Genomic DNA, 21,230 nt, shown 5'->3' on the forward strand with positions numbered 1-21,230 from the left:
TCTGCAAATATTTCTTTATGACATGCCCAGAATAGGGCCATTATGTTTAAATGGTTAACAGAAATGACCACCTGTACTGTACTGTACTGTACTGTACTGTACTGTACTGTACTGTACTGTACTGTACTGTACTGTACTGTACTGTACTGTACTGTACTGTATGTTACCACTACACTGCTAGAGCTTCAGCTTAGTCCTGGGGAATGTTTACACTGCTGTGCTGGCTTTCATTCTTAGAATTTAAATCTGAGGGTGGAAAAAGAAGCCTTGTGTATTTTGGGCCTTGGTCGAGGAGCGACCTGCAGACCAGACTCAAATTGGCTTTTGTGATCCCTCTAGTGAGTTTTAAAAGGACTTCCATGGACACACTTCCCAGACATTGCGTTGATGTGTGGCAAATGTTGTTGCTCTCAGTTTTATATTGGTCATTTTGTGCATTCTCTGTTCAATTTAATTTCCTTGAGCTTCCTACTGTAGATAGTGGGCATGTTTTTTACGGATGTTATATGTCTGCCATTGTTATTGTCATGTATTTGTTGTTACTGGCAAAGCTGTGTAATATTTATGCCTCTTGGCCAGTTCACACTCGTAAAAGAGTCTCAATGTGTTTTTTACTGGTTAAATAACATTTTGTGGTCATCTCTGTGACAGTTTGGAAGTCCTGCCAGAGGCAAATCATCCTGGCTCCTCCCTGTCAGGTGGAGAAGGTAGGCTATGTTTTGGGAAATTACTTAGCACTCAAACCATGACCTTTCAATGTGCACGTGTAGGCCTGCAGTGTCAACATTTGAATGAAAGCTGAAATTCTGAAAGGCTAAATACAGAAAGATTGAATTACATTGCATATTACTTTATTTCCACCCTTTCTCTCTTCTTAAGCCTGATTCATACTTGGTCGAATAAGTAGCAGATCATATTGATGCTCATAACACGTCTCAATGCAACACTGTGAGTTTGTAGCTCAGCTATTTTCAGCACACAACACTGTTGTAAAGGGCCGTTCACACCTAGCACTATAACTATAACTGTAACTATAAAAATATAGATGCAGAGTTCACACCACAACTACAAATGCAATTGCGATGGTGAACAATATAGCTTTAGTTATCGTAATAGTTAAGTGCTCAGTGTGGATGGCAAAGTCCACACCCTAAATAACTACTGTAAGACAGTGGTGAATGATATAGCTAGTTATCGTTATCATATCCCTTTAGACAGAATATGAAGCATTAGGCCTATCTGATTATGTTCCTTTTCTTGTGTAGGCGGAGCAGCAAGTCTAACTCCCCCCACATCAGTCAAAAAGAAAAAGGGGGAATTATTTTCAGCGAACATTGTTGTACAACAAAGAATAAATTATAGACTTTAGGGACAAATGCTGAGAACATTCCATCACTGAAGACACTGGCAGAAGTTTCATCCACAATGATGACATCCTCAAGTATTTACTGTAAACTGCACTGTAAAATGTATCTGTACTAAGGGGTTGTGCTTGATAAAGGTCAGGTGAATTGTTTGGTTAATCATACTTACATAATAGAGCCAGCTTTATAATGCAGTCCTCTTTCCTGTAAGTGTTGTCTTGATACAGTCAACTGTCAATACAGCCTGCGGCTGATAATCAAATCAGGCAAGTGAGTTGCTTGGCATTCTAAAGATGCTTTAGTAATTATTGGGCAGCATTAACATACTTTCTCTGAATATGAAACTGTGGTCTGGAAATATGCTTACTCATTATTTAATTGATACCTTAAAATATACTCATAACGTTTGTTATTATACATATCGCATACATTGCATCTGCGTTATTCCACATAAAAGATCATGAGTGTTATGTGAGGATTAAATTGTCAAATAAATAACTGATCATTTACATCATTTCTTAAGAAGCTTTCAGCAGTGATTTAGGCTACTCAAGTTACTCAAGGCTACTCCAGTTCAAATTCAAGTGCAGAGGATGCAAACAAAGCCAGAACAAAGAAAGGACAATGACGAGAAGTGAACGAATCACTACCTAAAGCAACTCCATTACAAACAGATACAATGAGCATGGGTGAACATGAGCAAGACAAAGATGATCACCATCAGTCTCTGGTTTTGGAGTGGAAACAATGATACGTTTCTGGGCGCTTTCTGGTGGTGAGTAGGAGTCACGACAGCAGTAGTTTGTGTAAACTGTAAAGGTGTGTAAAAGGCTGGATGAAAGGGGTTAAGGGGACGCCATGCCCTTGAAATTGATGCAGGGAGCTGGAAGCCAGTGAATCAGCTGTAGAAAGCAAGACTTGCAAGGTCAACTAAAGAATAGGCTTTAATGATTAAAAAAAAGAAAATCCTATGATGCATAAAAAGCTTTTATTTGAAGAGTTGTTAAATAATACAACAGAAATCCCATCATTTAGAAAGCAGTTGCTCAAGATAAAGTCCCAGTAGCTATAATATAAACAAAATGGTAGCCTCACCACTCAGAAAACACTGAACTTCAAACCCATTTTAAGATTCTAAATGTTTCGTCAGTGCGCAAATATTACACTACAGACACACCCCACCAGTATAATGTTAGATAAATGTCTTACTTGATTTTATTTTGTATAATTTAATCATTTGTGATCACTAAATGTGTGATACAAGTTCACAAAGCGTCCTGTTGCGACCTGTTGTGAGCTTATAGATCGTCTATTTTCAGCAAAGAGTGGTGTTGAGGGGAAAAAAGGAGGGGGCCAAGTAATAATAATAATAATAACAATAATAATAAACTTTATTTGTATAGCACCTTTCATGACATGAAATGCAGCTTTTAAAATCAATCCTAATCCTAGCTTGAATGACAAAATAGCTTCTGCCTGTTAGGTAGGAGTAAAACCAAGACAAGGCCGTGCCTGACAAACACGGCCTTGTCTTGCCTGACAAACCGTGCCTGACAAACACGACCCCTGGTGGGCTCAGGTCAATAGAGTTTAAAGGTTAAAGAAAGAGTAAGCTGGAGATTAACCAGCAAAAGCATGTTTAAGTTGTGAGAAAAAGTTTATTTAATACGTAAATAAGAAGAATATATAAAAAATAAACAGCAGAGAACATCAGTCAATGTCAAGCCTCTGGTCTAGTTCACATTCTAAAGGTGTGTCCAGGACAAGTGGGAACTGTGAAGTTTTAGACTTTGAACCTCCCAGTTCCCACCTTAGAGCATTCAAGTGGTTGAAGTTGGAACAAAATGGAAGCCCGAAATACTTGATTTTTTAATACTTTGGGCATATTGCTTGTCAATGTTGTTTGGCTGATTTAGCAAAATACTAAATAGACTTTAGCCTCACCCCACTGTATCGTTTGTATAAATAGAAACTGAAAAATCTTCATAAAAGCATAAATCCTGCTCTTAGTTCAGGCCAAGTAAGAAAAGTCCACATGAACAGTCCTTGTCAGTCCATTATGTTCCAACCTCTTACACTTGAACACTGAGGTGGGAAGTTCCAAGTGGGAAAGTTCCCAGTTACCACTGTGCATGAACACATCATAAGGTTGAGTTGAAGATGGGAGAAGATCACGGATTCAACAGCATCACAACAGCCAGGACGACGAGCAGAGGGGAGGACACCATTCCAGGAGAGAAGCCAAAGATGCTGGAGGCAGGAGGAAAATTAATGATTCAAAATTACTCCATATTATAGAGCACCAAAGTCTGACATCACTGCCGCTAGAGGCCGCAATCCTCTTGGGTCACACAGTATTTTTTTCTATTGGTAATCCCATAGGGAAATCTTAGATTGCGTCACATAAGAACTGTGTTCCAAAAATGAACAAATCAGCCGGGCGATTTCACTCACATGGATGTGGAGCATCATCAACTGACGGTGAAAAAGTACTAATTCATCCAAAGAGTTCGAGCTCTAAACACAGACGTTATCAAATGTAACTCACATAATTGACAAAATCGCCGGGTTGATTTATTACACAATTCTAATATGACGCAATTTAAAATGTATCTATGGGAATGTCTTGTCGCTTGTAGATCAGCTGTTCAGCAAAGAGATTTGGTGTAGAGGGGGGGGGGACTGATGGGACCAATTATAAACCCACGCTGGGAATTCCCCGCATGGGTTTATAATTGGTCAACTAAATATGTAGGGTTTAAGTGGTTAAAACAATACTGAACAATGTGTGACTGAACATGAGCACCTGTCGCCGTCTTCTGTCGTTGAAGATGGAGATGGTGTGGTTGTTGGACGTGGAGTGGTTGGAGGTGGTGTGGTTGGAGGTGGAGTAGTTGGAGGTGGTGTGGTTGGAGGTGGAGTAGTTGGAGGTGGTGTGGTTGGAGGTGGTGTGGTTGGAGGTGGATTGGTGGTGGCCGTCACCCTACAAAGGGAATAACAACATTTACAATCAGTAGTCTTCCATTGCAAAGGATGTGTTCAGTACTATAGCAGCATGTTTTTTCATAGTTGTCATGAATACATGTTTATGTTTATTCAGCTTTCAGCATGATCACAGATGTTTAAAAAGAAAGGTGCCATTAAAAACACTGGATTATTTTGCTGATTACAATATAAAACTTTAAAAAAAAATAATGCAATTGCCTATCTAAAAATAACCTAAAACACAAATCTAAAATCCACTATCATTTAAGAGTCTGCACATGTATGGGATTGGTGATTTCTTGTATCTCTCAGTTTGGCATGCTAGAGTGTCCAGGTCGTCTGGACTGAATGGATTGCAGAAAATAAAATAGAGTGTGGAATTGTGTGATATGTAATTGCAGTAGCCTACTTAGAAGTGTGCTAAACTGCAGCACTTGCAATGCTGTAATTTATCCCCACATAATAATCAGATATATTATTGTCCTACTGTGCGGCACATGGATTGTTATGATTATCCGGAGGCAGTGTAATCTTAGCTGGTCGTAGTTTTGGACATGGAAGATCACTGCCGTCAACAAGAGGAGAAATATCTAGAAGAGAAGAAAATACTTCTGTCCAGTGGTTCCAACTCAGGTATCAATGTAAAGAATAGAATTCAAATGAATTTATCTGGTTTCATGGTCAACTTTGAAGGTAAAATGTTTGCCTAGTAGTCAATGCCTACCTTGGAAGTTGAGAAGGAAAACCACATTCCCCCCCTTCAGGAAGTCTCTCTCTCTCTTCATATTCTCCAGTCTAGCAAAGGACCTCCTGCCAGTCATCGTGTTTGCAAAATATGTCTCATTGTTCTCACCTGTGACCTCAACACCATGTTGACGAGGGTTGCCCCAAGTATAAGTACCTGTTTACAGACGGCAGGTAGAAATGGTAAACAACAACAAGAAAATATTGTTGAGGATGTCAGGCAACAGGTTTTCAGAACAAATCAGTCCCTTAAGCTCACCATCACTCTCGGTTGCATTGGGATCAGTAACAAAGCTCCTCTGCTGGGTCATCTGCAACTGGATGTTGGGTTTCTGATCCACCAATTGCAAAGTCACCTGCTTCCATGCGCAGGGCCACTTCAGCTGGTCATCGTTCTCACCGGACACCAAACGCACAAACAGTCCAATGTAGGATCTGTAAAGTCCTGCTACAACCTGGTATGCATAGCCTTCACTGGAATATTGCTTTGGACTATACAAGAAGGTTTTGTAGGGACTGGTTTTCAAAACTTGCTCAATGTCATTCATCTGCCAGGTCACATGTGGACACTCGGTCTCGGAGAGGTTGATGTCATCTATGGAGAAGCCTCCTGAAGATTTCCCTGCTCCTTTCTGTGCCTGAAACTCCACTTGGAAGGTCTTGCTGGCATTTAGAGGAACATGGTGGAGCTGCCAATGAGATGTTGGTGAACCTGGAGGAAGGATTTCTATCATCATAAAGGCTGTGATTGCAATACATACTATTTTAATACAGCAACATGCCCTAGATCAGATAAACTTAAATGCATTAAAGACAAGTGTCTTGAAATTAGCTACTGTAGGTGAAGCCAAAGTAACTAAAAGTCTCAACAGAAGAAAGGGAGATTTCTGGGGCTGTCTTTCAAATAGATAGAAATCAATCAGATTTCAAGGCTGCTTATTGTGCTGAAACTTTGCTCCTTGCTGTCACTGAAACACTGCTAGGACTGTTTAGCCAGCAGATGTCCTCATTCCCCATATATTCCCCAGCCCAGAGTATTTGCACTCTTATGGCTCACTTCCCCCCCTGTCTCATCACACCTATCAAAACTTGGCGCTGTTGAAGGTGAATATCACTACTCCAACATCATGCCCTTCACACAAGCCCACAGGCTTAAGCACTCCACCACTCCATTCCTATAGCAACAATCATCTATAAGCTTGAATCTTCTGCAGGCTTCCAATTGGTAGAATGACATTCACACCACGATGAGAACAAAATCTTTAACTGAAAGTCACCTATTCTTGAAGTACCTCTGCTCCCCCTACATGTGATCCCAGATCTTACCAATGGTTTTCAAAGTGGGGGCAACCAGGGGTTGCCAGAGGGGCCAAATGGAAAGGAGAGGAAGATGAATAGCAAGAAACTAAACATACATGACTGCGAAATTGATTTTTGCTATTGTGTGTGTGCGTGAATGTTTTTTCCCTTTCACAATCACCAGAGGCTATTTGGGGGTCCTTGGCGAGGAAAAGTTTGGGAACCCCTGTTCTACAGTACTCACTGTAATCCTTGTCTTGATTTACAATGTGTATACATTTACATAATTTGTACTTTACTAATGCTTTTGTTGGGTAAATGTGGAGGCCTATCTAACTATATAAATGGCGACCAACTTCCGCACCCTCGGTGTCCACACCCCACAGCTCTGTTATCGACTAAACAACGCACCGCCAGACCACATGTCGCCAACTGACTCGCCACGCCGGCCGCGCTGCATTTACGCCTCGCGTAGGGGACATCTCACTGCTCAATACACCTTTTCCACCGCGCAACATAATTAATTCTACTCACCAAATGTCGGACAAAACGGAAGGGGAGGCAGCTTCGTACCGTTTACCGTGCGCACGACCTCATCACCACAACAGCACGCAGCCGCTGCGGGGGTTTTTTCCTTTTTTTCCAAACTTTTTTTTTGGTCACCATTTTCTCCAGGCACCATTTCTGGTGTAACGTCGGGTGTTTCTTTTCACCAGCCAATCACCTTTCACGTTGCCACGTCCGTTGCCACGTCGCGCTGACGTACGCTAAACAAGCGCTGCCGTGCGCACAATGCAAACGAGCCCAAAGGCGCGCAAAAATCAGCCGACCATTGCTTAGACACAAAGTCAGACCTGGCAACGCAGCCTACGCCAATCATGTGTGAGAGATCTACAAGCTATGGGGCAGAGACGCCACCGTATCTTAGCAACAACTACAGCGCTCACTCTCATTGGTCGTGTCACGCTAAGAGCAGTCTCCAGACAATGGCATCGCAGACAGCTTGCTGTTACTGCTGTAGCCATCACAGGCAGTTGCAGCACGACGGACAGGGCGCTGTGATAGCTGCCATGTCGCTAACGCTAACCTGGTTGTCATGCCTGCAGCGGCTGCGCAATCACTTTGTCAACAATGCACGTTCGTGTGGTGAATGTCTATATTGCTGCTCAGTTCGTCCATTGTAGATGGTGTATGTTTGTGTGTGTCTTCTGGAGAACTATGTCGCTCCACAGCAACTACAGTAACTAACGTAATGGCAGGACCGCCCCGTGCAACGCATGTTAGCCTGCATTATGGTCATGTAGTAATTTCAGATAATTTCGCTCCGATTACAGCAGTGTTTATCAACCCTTTCACGCCGCCCCCCCCCCCCCCCCCCAAATACACGTACTTGATCTGGGACCCCCCCATTCTGTTTGACTCCGTTCCACAAGTAAATATTGTGCAAATAGCCGATCTACAAGCTCGAAACGCCTCACGTTCAGAGGCTTTGTACGCTTGGAGATCGGCTATTTTCTACATGATTGCCTCTTTCTTACATTCTTTGCCAATGTGGCCCATGTTTTCATAGCATAGTTTATTGACTACTTCTGTTGCAGAAATGGCCATTTCCTTTACTTTCGGTTTTTCATTGTCTCCGCCAGGCCGAAAGGCATGGCGCAAGACTATGTTTCACCCCCTGTCCGTCCGTCTGTGATAGCTAATCTCTCACATCGTTGACTTGATCGCAGCAAAATAACAGCCCGATGTGGAGAGTCAGTGAGAGCTGGATAAACGACGTAAAATGTGTCAAAAGGAGTCTGTACGGCTGTCGATAAATGAACACATGACGTCGCTGGGAGAGCAGATATTGTGTCTTTTGGACAAACAGCAGCGTGGTGCTGATGTTTGTTGTGTGAAGCAGCTTAATGTCAGAGTGTTTGTGTTGGAGCGCCTCAGTGCGGCTGCAGAGTTCATGTGCAACCTCTTCCAGAGAGACACAGAGACACTAGAAACTCTGCTGGGGAAAAAAAACACTGCTGGGCATTGACTTTCCTATGGACATTGATCTACACACTGCAGGTATATCTGCTACACACACAACATCAAACTACACACTGCAGGTATGATGCAGCGTTTGCATTACAGCCAGCATGCCAGCGTAGTTCCCATATGGTTTCAAGGTGGGCTAAACCATATGGACCCCATGTCAGCAATGTCAGCGGCATCCACTTCAGTCCCAACTGCGATGCCCATGCAGGCTATAAGTAGCTTCTACCTGGCCCTTAGGTGGGCCCCAACTAGCCATGTTTATGTGGGACCAAGGCGGGTCCTAACTGGGTTTGCCCATGCAGGCTTTAACTGGGTTCTACCTGGGCCCTAGGTGTACCCTAACCAACCACAGTGCAGTGCCCATCGCTCCAATTGTTGTGACGTCAGGGCTCTCAATACTGCACATTGGTGGAGGAGGAGGGGCCGCAGGGCGACCGCACACATCGCTGAACCAATGGTAGCCCACGGATGTTTCCTCTGTGGATTTACAATCTGCCCCTCTATGCCACATATCATCCGCACTACAGGGTCTTCACTGACCGAGCCACGGCCCCACTGACCCTCATGACGCTACGCCACTTAAACGTGCGGCAGCATGCGCTGGGTTGCCAGGTTTGCACAGCCTGCGCCAGAAACAAGCAACCACCTTCATGAAAAAAAAAAAACACCGAAATGGTCCGCAATGTTCCAGGGGTGTCCCCGCGCGTCCCAACACTCCACAGGGGGTCAGTGGACCCCTGTGGACCCCCTGAAACATAAGAAATATTATTTCTTCAAATTTTTTCCTTTTTCAAAAATACTTTTCCACAGTTTCACTCCGGCGATTTGGGTCCCCCTATATACACACGCCTGGGCCCCGTGCGCGGCTGGGGTTGAGGGGGGCGTAGCCCCCCGAAACTCTAGTTTTAGCTATAAGTGAAATCTTTGGCATGGAACGTGTGCCGATTCTAAACGGGTTAAGTTGTCTGTCTGTCTGTCTGTCTGTCCGTCCGTCCGTCCGTCCGTCCGTCCGCCCGTCCGTCCAGCATTACCAGTGATCTGTCCCATGAGACGTGGTTTTCCTGTAAAGTCCCACTGGTCGTGGAACTCTCTGATCCAGATGTTGAGTTGGTCTGATGGACTCCCGCTGTGGTAGTAGTAGAACTGGAGACACTGGACATGACACGTCCTGCTGGGATTCATCCTCTTGGTCTGCATCCAGACGGAATCTCCTTCCCTGCCATAGGCCGTGCTGGCATGCATGAAGTAACCTGCATAATGTAACATAGTGTTATGATCTGATTCTTTTTTTTCTTCTTCTTGTCCATTCACTAGTGGGGTCCAGGTTCCAGGGGGTCCCGGATCCCCAACAAAATTAGTTAATATAGCATCACAAATTCACAATCAGCTTAACCACTTTGGATATTCAAAAATAGCCAGTCAACAAGCTCCCTCACAACACTTGCTGAGACTTTATACAGTAGATCTGCTATTTTTGAAAAAAACTAAATATTTGTAATAATTAAGATTTTAGACAAATCTTCTCTTCTGTGGGTTCTTCGCACAAAATGATTTATTTTGAATCCCAACAGCTTAATTTTGAATGACCTGAACATATTGTACTACTACTGAAAGTGTTTACTGCTGTGTTTTGTACGTACCTGGTTGAGCTGCTGTGGGGTTATTTGCTGTGAAAAGAGTCAGTATTTTGTCATAAACCATTGCAGGAATTTTGCTCAAACCATGTGGCAGTATTGTTTTAATGTGTTGAAAATGATGAAAAGGCAAATGGTAAAATAAAAAACAATACTGTATGTGTATATTATTTGCTATATTTATTATCATTAGTATGCTCTCTAAACAACACAGTATAACACAAATTGGATTATATTTTTTGCAAAAATAATAATTTTAGTGGAGTAAAAGTATAATATTTGTCTCTGAGATGTAGGGGAGTAGAAGTAAAAGTACAGAACAAATACTCCAGTAAACAAAAGAAATCCTCAAATTGTACTTAGTACTTTACACCACTGTACATGGGTCAGCATCAGCCGAATGAATGGTAAAAACATACCAATTCCAGGCTTGACAGGTAGGTTGGTGTGGTCAGAGCTCGGACCCCCAGCAGCTTTTGTCACCCACTCCCAGCCTCCATCTTTACCCAAACAGCGACTCATTCCACATTTGGTCACATTAGAAAAACTGCAGTACATTTTAAATGCGATGGTTGAATCTGTAAGGCATGGAGCATAGAATAGAAGACAATTAGGTTGGTCTGACCAAATCAAAACCTCTATAGGAATTACTTTAGATATTGCAGTCTGCAGGAACAGAAAAGGAATTGATTTCACATGACTGTGCTATATATATATATATATATATATATATATATATATATATAGTTAAATATATTGTTAAATATAATAAAAACATTATTTAAATAATCTGGCCCTTACTGCAGTGATAGAGTCGGTTCAGCTTCAACACGTCGCTGGAGCTCATTTCCAAACGTTGACCAATCACATACTGAAACGCTGGGTCTTTGGTGAGGATAGTGCGCCCATTGCCATTGGAGAACGACCACTGAGTATAGTGCATCACTGAGTTGTAGTCATATGAGACTCCCTGGGTGCTGCTTCTGTTTTCATTTAGTTTCCCAAAATTTCTCTCTTTACCTAGATGAGACACATACAAATCCATCGTCACACCATAAAATAATTTTAGATACATTAAAATCATCAGTTTTAATTTAACTCCAAAGAGTGTTAGCTAGTCTTCGGATCGAATGTGAGGGTAATAAAAAGGAATTTCAGACATTTTAATAGAACCTTCTCGGATGTTTGTAAAGTTAATGGTCACGTAGTCATCTCGGTCATGTCTGGACTGCTCGTGGTAAAAGCCCAGAGCATGGAGAAACTCGTGTTCAGTAGTAGCTATTGTATCACATCCTGACCCAAGATTGAGCGTCTGTCCTTGGTCACCAAAGTTTGCTTGCCCAACGTAGGAGCTACATCTGAACAGGGAAGAAACCTAATGTGTAAATTACACCTGCATTCACATCACCGTAGCCAGAAAGTTAATTTAACTTATTATTATGATCATATGCTGGTAAGAGTGATCAATATGCATGAACACTAGTGTACGTGCCAACAACCAAAACATGTGATGTTCAAAATTAAAAAAATGTTATTATGAAGGACAGGCAGACAGACTGATTGATACACTGATCGATACACATTGATAGATAAAACCTACCCAGTTAACTTCTTGACATTAAGATAGTTATCTTCAGAGTCCCTGGGCTTGAAATCGATGCAAGACTTCAGTCTGAATTGTTCAAAGGCTCTCAGGCAGACTCCCTTGGCGTTCATGTCTTCGGTTCATTGGTGGTGTCATGGTTGTGCAGTAGGCAGAGGTGAATGGTCATATCATGCAGGGTTAAATGAGTCAAATGTCAGGAATCTCTTTTACGCTGATTGCTTTGACCTGACCGCTAGTAGTGGTGTGTTGTTATCTTGGGTCAGAGTCAGTGTTAGTGTTTCAGATGAATGACTGCATCTCTTTACTTTTTAGATAAGATGTACAACACTATTGTAATGATCAAATAATGACCTGCTATTGGTTTCTAAACCACAAAATCCTGCCTGCTAAATAAATAAACTGAAATTACAAAATGATTGTTCAACACTTTTACATATGTAGTCAGCTTTGTATTTACCAAGGGTCTTTGTCAGAACATAGGGCACTGGGATTGGCCATTGTCGATTGATGGTGTTTCTTTGATCTGTCTGGAATCAAGAAAAACAAGAGGCACTTCAGATAAACTGACTTTGGCGTGTATTACATTTTAGGTGTTTTATTGCATTTTAGGCATTAGTTTGTCTGTATACTACTGTAGGCCTACACCAGATTTTAATTTGTACAATTCAATGGACAATAAAGTTATTACTTATGTAACATTAAAGTACTGTAATCATCACACACGCAATGTCATGCAAGTGTCAATTTAACTTAAGTTAAAGCCTTTATACGTAGTCCCAGGGGTCTATACTAGGCCCCCTCCTTATTTCCACCATATCTTTGACCAAAAAAAGCCAATCTACAACCTCAAAAGGCATCCCGTTGCTACACGTTGTGAGGTTGTAGATCTACTATTTTCACCAAATTCTCATCCCCAATAGGGTGCCAAGGAGTGTCAAAATTGTAGTGATTTTATGCATTATTAATCTCACCTCCATGATGTCGCCAAATGTTAAGTCTAAATCTGTAACGAGAACATGAAAAATGGATGACATCACCACACACACAGTTCAGTTCACTTCATTTGAATTCCATTGTGTTGAGCATTTTGTTACCCTTGTTGATTTCAGTAATGTCCTGATTGCCATCACCAACATCTGGAGCAACAAACAGAGATAGGATACAATGTTGTGAAAGTGACAGAAACTATGTTATGTACAGATAGGCTGATTGGAATAAAAATCCAAATAAAGCAGGCCTATTTGGCCTAATTAAACCCATTTCAACAACTGAAATAACTTAATTTTGTTACTGAATATTATATCATACAAGCTTACCATGGATTGTTTCAGGCTGAGGAAAAAAAAAGATTTGATCAACACATCAAGATATATAGTGTCATATTGGGATTTATTAAAAGATAGATTTATAAACAAAATAACTTTAAAAAATCATTCTGGATTTATATAATCTATCAACAGGCAGAAGCGTGCTGAATGACACATCAGCATGACACTTGTGAGATTCCACTGTTTTTTTCTTTATCAAATATTCCTCCGAGACGCCCTGGTGATGCTCTGCTCATCAAAACATTGTAGAGTTACTTATCATAGATACAGTAGTTGTGAATATGTATAGCTTGGTTGTGTTCTCCCGTCCTTCTGGGCTATGGGAATAGGCAAGCTACAATTCTTATATAATACCATAATACAATTGAGTCCAACACTTTTACCTGTCCCCTTATTCATCCTTAAAGGAACTACAGTATATACTTTTACTGCTACTAGTGTTGATGATTTCTTGTATCACAGGACCACAATGGAAACAAGCCCTTATCAAATGCAGTAATTGAGTGTGAAGTTGATCAGAGGAGCGGTTCTCCACACAGCCATTCCCTAGCAAAAACCAACAAGTACATTTTCCGAATCGTGGCCACTGCACTGGTGTATAAAAATGGTACTCTTACCCTGGAGAATGATGAATCTGCCAAACACAGCACAAGAAGTATAAAAGTATTCATCCTTTTCACAGTCCCTTGGTCAGGCATACCTTTTAAAAACGTGAACATTGTATGGAAAGATGTATGATTATGATTATGATTACGATTACGATTATGATTATTATGATGATGATAATTATATTCCTTATTTTTGTAAATATTCAAAAAATAAAAGTTATTTTGTAGAACATGTTTTGATTTATCAAATCAAATTAAATGACATTTAATTAAAGGTTAATATTAACATGTTTACCTGATGCAAGCCTGTGTAGACTATGTTTGTCTGTTGCTCAGCTGAATGAGCTGTGTGGTACAGTACACCTTCTCTCTTCCTCAGGTTGATGATGCACACACCATCGCCTTTTCTCTTATAGACGTGCTGCACGTTACAAGAAGTCTATTTCTAGATATCCCAAACAGGTTTCAAACAACAGACCAAATGAGCATTGTCAAAATATTTGTCCCCTTGTCAGTCAGTGTCATCCCAATACGTGGTTTTATCCACTTGTCAACACTTGTCAACTGTAATCACATACTGTACATGCATTTTACTATGATACACCTGTCATGATTTATGACTTTCATCTGGTCGACTCAGCACGCATGTCACGTGCATCTACGTAAGCATATTGTTATCCGTGATACGATGATCATCAAGTACTTTATCAGAGAAACTGACGTCTGTGCACAGTGATCTGTTCTTGTTCCATATCTTCTGGTCACGTCATGTGTACACTGGACACTACTGCAGTGGTTTTCAACCTGTTTCGCGTCAAGGACCCCCAAATTGACACACATTAGCCCAGGGACCCCCTTTTGAAAAGTTATACGAGGGACCCCCAATAAGAGACGATTTTTACGGCTCTAGCAGTGATTCTCAACCATTTCAATTTCAAGGACCCCCAGTTTGACATACATTAGGCTACAGACCCCCCATTTAATGGCATTTACATCTCTGGGACCCAATTTTTTATTATAAAATCAATGTTAATTTAACTCTGAGAGTGTACAAATGGAACCAAATGGACCCGTTAGGGTCCATTTGGTTCCATTTGTACACTCTCAGAGTTACAGACCCATAAGGGTCCATTTGGTTCCTATCTATCATTTAGCTGGGGACCCCCTGGAACCCCCTCAAGGACCACTGGTGGTCCCCGGACCACTGGTTGAAAACCACTGCACTACTGTATATATTCTCTATGTGTGTATTACACTTCAGAGCTTGTCGTGTGATACTGCCTGGTGTCAACTGGTTCTCCGCGCGTGCGTCTCAACAGAAACCTTCACTCACCACCACCCTTATAGATGGAGACTCAGGGACCATATGTATGGTCAACTGAAATCACAAGAACACCTTTCTTCAAAATCCTAATATCAAAATGTATTTTACTTGAATATTTCTATTGAAGAGTAAAACTCTACCAACATTCAGAAAATTACACAATATTGTATTTTCTAGCAATACCCAATGATCTCTGAGAATCTCTGATGGTCTGAGAACAACTGTCCAAAACCTTTCTAGGTTGGTAAAGAATCTTTACCTACGTAAAGGGGTCCCTTCCGTACTCCCACATTTGTCACAAGGAGGAGATATTATGTAACTAGTCTTTGTGTAATTAAATATGTGTGTTATTATTAACACAATAATTCCAATCATGCTGTATTATATCACTTTTAATCTCAGTTGTAATTGTTTTTACTTGTCAGCATCCCATCAGATGTTTTGATATTAAATTATCAATTTCATTTAGCACCTGTGGAGGTTCATCACAGCGTCTCTTTAGAGTTCACTTGGAAAATGTACGTAGACTAATATCTGTTGAGTCAACACTGCTGCTTCAATTATTTGCGTTTTAAGGAAGAATACAATGTTTTCTTTTCTTTTTTTTTAATGTATGGAAAGCAAGAAAAGACAGAAACAACTGTTCTAACAGTGTTCAGAAGAATAAAAGAGCTGAGAATTCTTTATTCTATTCACTGTTGTTAGTGAATAGAATGTGTGCAAGGTTGCACAACAGATGTCAAAAGCTGATGACAGATTTACTGTAGAGCCTGAACAATAGAGTCATATCATTGACACAATGTAGTATGTGATAGGGGCTGTCATGACTAAAACTATGTGTAACTTATTTCTAACCTTATCCCCAGTAAAACGAATACACAAATACAAGAACCGCTGGGGGCGAGGGGTCCGCAAAAAGAATGGGGCCGAGCGTGTTTTAGGGCGAGCCTTCCAGTTACCGCTGTCATTGTTTCATCAGTTGCTGTCAGGGTTCGGTTTGCATTTTTGTAGTGTTGAAAATACGAATGAATGGAATATTAATTACGAGTTATGCAGCTGATACACAGTTTTACCTACCTGTGTTCTATGAATAACAAATGCATTGGTTTCCAGAATTGTTTGTTTTTAAAGCCCTACATGGAATAGTTCCTAGCGTTCCGATAGGGACAGAATCGTAAATCATCTTGTCCCAGGTACCCCCAAAATAAGCACTTTGGGTTAACTCCTGTTGGTTTTAAATGTGCTACAGTAATAAAAGTTACTTGACAAGTTTGTTAGAAACCTATATCTGAAAGAAGCAAATGGATCTAATTAGGTTATATTACATAATTATCAAGCCCAGTCTATGATAACACTACACTACATTTTTACACATAAAATAAACACACTATAGATGCAACTTGCACAGATTTGCTGACATATTAGCAGAATATATGAGGCACAATTGCGCATAATTTATACTCTGTCGTACCATGAAGTATAAGTCAGGCTTTATATGCTTCAAATAGAAATTCACACCAGCTTCATGGTTCAGATGCTCGAACTAGTCCAATGGCAGCAGGTGTTTATAAAGCGTGTTATGCAGACTTCTTTTGTTGATGAAGACTAAGGGAAGACAAATTGAATACAATAATTAAGTCATTGTCAAAAATACAATAACTGGAACATTTCAAAAGATTACTGATAATGAGCCTTTAACAATATTCAACCTACCATCCCTATTTTGGGCATGTTATTATAGGTGAAAATTAAAAAAACCTAAATTAAAAACATTCCCTCATTTTCTAACTGTTCTAAATAGCAGATCTGCAAACTCCCAATGTGTCGTGTTGTGTTGTGTCGTGAGCTTGTAGATCAGCTATATTTGTCGTCTGACAGTATGAAGTATATAGGTCTTAAGTGGTTAAAAGCAGAATGTCTCATCAAGAGACATCACTTACAGGCTACGATTAAACTTGAGTGTCCACCCTAAAATGTTACACACTTCATCATAAATAATTGTTTAAACTTGATAATATGTCAAATGTGCAACAACCAGTTTTATTCTTTTTAGGTATTCTCAGTTCATTGTTGCTCATCTTATTCAGAAGCTGTTATGGACTTACTGTACACCACATGGGCTCTTGGCACGGTTCTTTGCAGTGAAGTTGGTTGGTTTAACCTTGGGACATGGGAGTGAGGGTTCATGCTGTAGATTTGAAATATCTGGAGAAATTCACATACAGTTAAATGAGACAGTTAAAAGAAAAGGTAAAGTTAAAGTTAAAATAAAGGTAGTCGTGGTGATCTAGTTTAAGGAATCAACTCAACTACTGACATGAGAAACAAATTACTAAGTAATAATAATTGATAGATGTCAACGTTATTTTTAAACAATTGCTGAAAACTATTAGAATCCAAATGTTATGATAAATCTCCTAATGTTTGACCATAACAATGTATTATACCTTGCATTGACAAGAGGAAGATAGCGGTGCCACCCTTCAGATAATTTTTAGATCTCAGGTTGTCGAGGGTGAGGACTGAGTTGAAGCCAACCCCCGGGTTTACATATAATCTCTCTCCATTCAATCTTACGAGTCTTCCAACTTTACGAGGGTTGTCAAATTCCTCTGGAAAAAATACATTTAAATATATCAGTAGAGACTGTAACACAGCTCAGTTTAGTGTGCAGTTGACAAATATTCTTGCAGGCATTTGCTTGAGATTTAAAGGTAGGGTAAGTGATTTTCTTTGGTTAAAGTAAGTGTTAAATAGCACTATATTCTGATAGTACTCATTGCTATAGAGTGTTTGTTCAGTAAAAGGAGTCTCCTTGTCTGTCCAGCTCTTTATAAAACAGAAAATGCATTTTCGTTTCAGTTTCAGTTTCATTTCCAATTTTATCCAATCAGGATAGAGAACTCAGTCAGTATATAGATTAAACAAGTGAAATTGGAAGTGATGGCACTAAGAAATGAGCAGGCAAAATTGGAACTGGAACACTATAAAAATGAAGCTTAAAAATGGGTACTTTCTCTTGATTGGCCCAGATTTTGACACCTACCGGAAAATGTATTTTCTATTTATTAAAGAGCTGGAGAGACAGGGAGACATCTGTTACTGAAAAAACACTCTATAGCAATGATTAGTATCAGAATATAGTGCTTTAACCTTTTAACAAAATACTTTGTGTTTTAACCCAAAAATATCACTTACCCAACCTTTAATGTAGGCTACTGACATTTTTCCCCCCAGTGTAAGCCTATCATACGGCTATAATGATAACAGATCTCTTGAATTACTGCATTCCAAAAGATTTCCCCCACACCACTGAAACAGCTAATAACAGATTTTACACTCACCTTCTGACGGATCAGTGGTAACGGTGATCTGTTTAGACATCTGCTGCTGAACGTGAGGCTTCTGGTCCAGCAGTACGACGATCACTTGCCTCCATGGACACGGCCACTCGAGCCTGTCGTCATAATCTCCTGACACCAGCTGCACGTACACCCCAAAGAACAGTTCTCTGAGAACAACGGTCACCACGTAGGCGTAGCCTTCGGGAGAGTATGTCCGAGGGCTGTACAGATACGTATTGTAATCACTGGTGGTCAACAGTTTTTCAAAGTCCTTGATCTGCCATACACGGTGCGGGCACTCAGTTTCAGACAGGTTGATGTCATCGATGGAGATGCCTCCCGAGGAGATGCCTGCTCCTTTGCGAGCCTCGAATTCTACCTGGAAGGTCTTGTTGGCATCAAGAGGAACATAGTGAATTTGCCAGTCAGCCATCGGTGGATCTAAACTAGAAGGGTCTAAAGACTCTAAACTAATCTCGTCTTCCTCCTGCATCTCAGAAGCTATCTGTCCCATGAGGCGAGGCATTCCCATGGAATCCCCTTCGTTCTGGAACTCTCTGATCCAGATGTTGAGCTGGTCGGATGGGCTCCCGCTGTGGTAGTAGTAGAACTGGAGACACTGGACACGGCAAGCCCTCCTGGGTCTCAACTTCTTGGTCTCCAGCCACGCAGAACCCCCCTTCTGGCCAGATGCAGTGCTGAAGTGCATAAAGTATCCTGTGTGGACAGAGTTTCAGTTAACTTTTGACCATTTTCAACAAATGTCTGGTGGTCAAATTCCAGGGGGGGGGGATTACTATGTTGAGGTTGATGCATGTGTTTTTTTGTCTTATGTTTTAGTCTTTTGTGTTGGAACAAACTTAATGCCTCTTTTCTTCCTCTTTCCTTTTGTAATGGCCCATTTTTAATTAACCAGGAAGTTATTTTCCCCTTTTGAAAACATGTTTTATTGTTCCATGGTTTCTGAGCCAAAATGTAATAGTACATTCATAGACTTGAGCAAGAAATTGGCCAATTATTAGGACGGCATCTGTACAAATGTGTGAGATATATGATGTATCTGTATTAAGATACATTATTAATTCAAAATGTAATATTAATGCTCAAAATATGTTGTTCCAGGGACCCCCAGAAGCACAGATGGGAGTAAAAAAATCGCTTTAAAACATATATATATTCAAAGATTTGCTAAAAAAATCCATGATTTTTCAAAAAAAAAAATAGCCAAATAAATCTAAAATGACACAAATGCGTTCCCGGATTGAATAGGTTAAGTGAAATAAACAATTTGACTGTGTAGGTGTAAGATGAGGGTCTTTGTTACCCCCAGCCTTGTCCATGAGGGTGTGATCAGTCGAAGGCCCTCCAGCAGCTTTCGTCATCCTCTTCCAGCCTAATGAGCTGTTTGTGCAGTGACTCATCCCACACACATTGCCATTGTTAAAGTCGCAATGCTCCAGAAATGATATGGATGCCTCTGTGGCAAACAAGCAATACATCAATATATCAATATATCAATATATCAATATATCAATATATCAATATATCAATATATCAATATATCAATATATCAATAAATAAAATAATAATGAAAGAAAATTTCAGTTGCTTTTTCTGATCATCAAAAGTTTGGACAACTGATGATAAGAAATTGCAGTACGGCATGAAATCTGCCATTACTTACTACAGTTATATAGTCGGTTCAACTTAAGGACATCATTGGAGCTCATCTCTTCACGTTGGCCAATCTTATTCTGGTATTGTGGAAGCTTTGTTACAATGGTGTATCCGTTATTTTTGCTCCAGTATTTGCTCCCGTAGTGCATGACTGAATTATAATCATACGGCGTGCCAAGTGTTGTTGATGTCCTCTTGGACAACTTTTTGAAATTGCCCTCGTGACCTGTAGGTGAGATGAAACGAAACCTTTCAAATTGCTTGCATCATAACAATGTTTTGTTAAGTTTTGCTGATTTAATTCAGATTTTGAGGTAATCATTATCAAGATAAAATTAAATGCAACAAAGTAAATAGTGTTATAGTGTCAAATCTCATTGAAGTTGATGAAGGTGTTATCAAACCTTCTTCAATGTTGTCATAGAGTATGGTGACATGCTCATCTCTGTCATATCTGGACTGTTCATGCCAGAAGCCCAGAGCATGGAGAAACTCATGTTCTACTGTGCCAAGATTATTGCATCCTGCACCGATGGAGAGCTCCTGGCCACCTTTAATATATTTAGTAATATAGGAGGCACACCTGAAATGGAGAGAAGAGTGGGTCAGGAATCTCAGGATGGACCAACTGACCAATGAGGACGCTGGTCCCCAAAAAGGTGAACAATTTATGTGTAAGGAAAAAAATGTGATCACCCGGGATTCTTTTCCACGTTAAGGTAGTATTCTTCAGAAGCCCTAGGCTTGAAGTCAACACACGATTTCAACCTGAAATGTTCAAAGGCCTGCAGAATGATCCCTTTTGCGTCCATCTCTGCGCTCATGGAAAAGACGATAGCGAATGGTCAACGCACTGATCTACCATGCATGAATCTTGTGAGTCAAATGTTCACTGTTGGTCATAGCTTTATCCATGCCTTTACAGCTTCTAAACCATTAAAGTATAAGGAAGTGAAGTTTTATGGTTAAAAAGTTAATGGTCCAAGTCTGATTGTAATCATCGCTGTTTAGAGCGTTTGTTCAGTTAACAGGGTCTCCCCATCTCTCCAGCTCTTTAATGAACAGACAATACATTTCCATGTGTAACAGAGTTGCTCATTGCTTCCAATATCATGTTGCTCATTGCTTCCAATATCACTTGCGTATCCTGTGTTCTCAATCCTTATTGGTTAAAATTGGAAAATGTATGAGATAAGGAGACTGAACAAACACTCTATAACAATGATTACTATCATATTATAGAGCTATTTTAACCCATTAAACACTTTAAAAATCACTTACTGTAC

General features: G+C 40.4%; 3 protein-coding genes across 3 annotated transcripts in view; all 3 read right to left on the reverse strand.

Moving 5' to 3' along the window:
* The window catches only part of LOC311041750 (uncharacterized protein), a 33,337-nt gene extending 19,638 nt beyond the window's left edge, over positions 1-13,699 (reverse strand). Inside the window, exons 1-11 of the mRNA XM_084052234.1 lie at positions 13,609-13,699; positions 12,980-12,995; positions 12,758-12,799; positions 12,635-12,666; positions 12,121-12,190; positions 11,658-11,775; positions 11,231-11,415; positions 10,859-11,077; positions 10,477-10,635; positions 9,455-9,673; positions 5,353-5,805 (exon numbers count right to left, since the gene is read on the reverse strand). Coding sequence (XP_083908360.1) covers positions 5,353-5,805; positions 9,455-9,673; positions 10,477-10,635; positions 10,859-11,077; positions 11,231-11,415; positions 11,658-11,775; positions 12,121-12,190; positions 12,635-12,666; positions 12,758-12,799; positions 12,980-12,995; positions 13,609-13,689 — 1,594 coding nt within the window. The 5' untranslated portion in view covers positions 13,690-13,699. The remainder of the gene's footprint in view (positions 1-5,352; positions 5,806-9,454; positions 9,674-10,476; positions 10,636-10,858; positions 11,078-11,230; positions 11,416-11,657; positions 11,776-12,120; positions 12,191-12,634; positions 12,667-12,757; positions 12,800-12,979; positions 12,996-13,608) is intronic.
* Positions 13,700-17,024: 3,325 nt separating this feature from the next.
* Positions 17,025-19,649, reverse strand: LOC311041751 (meprin A subunit beta-like; the record flags this gene model as incomplete). The annotated part of the gene is made up of 3 exons (XM_084052235.1): positions 17,025-17,128; positions 18,268-18,984; positions 19,592-19,649. 3 exons carry the CDS (start codon positions 19,647-19,649, stop codon positions 17,025-17,027), a joined length of 879 nt encoding a protein of 292 aa, XP_083908361.1.
* Positions 19,650-19,943: 294 nt separating this feature from the next.
* Positions 19,944-20,756, reverse strand: LOC311041753 (meprin A subunit beta-like; the record flags this gene model as incomplete). Its single annotated transcript, XM_084052240.1, has 3 exons — positions 19,944-20,170; positions 20,349-20,527; positions 20,641-20,756. 3 exons carry the CDS (start codon positions 20,754-20,756, stop codon positions 19,944-19,946), a joined length of 522 nt encoding a protein of 173 aa, XP_083908366.1.
* Positions 20,757-21,230: the final 474 nt, after the last annotated feature.

This window comes from Gymnoscopelus microlampas, assembly GCF_963454915.1.
Source record: "Gymnoscopelus microlampas genome assembly, chromosome: 3".
In the NCBI taxonomy this organism is placed as follows: domain Eukaryota; kingdom Metazoa; phylum Chordata; class Actinopteri; order Myctophiformes; family Myctophidae; genus Gymnoscopelus; species Gymnoscopelus microlampas.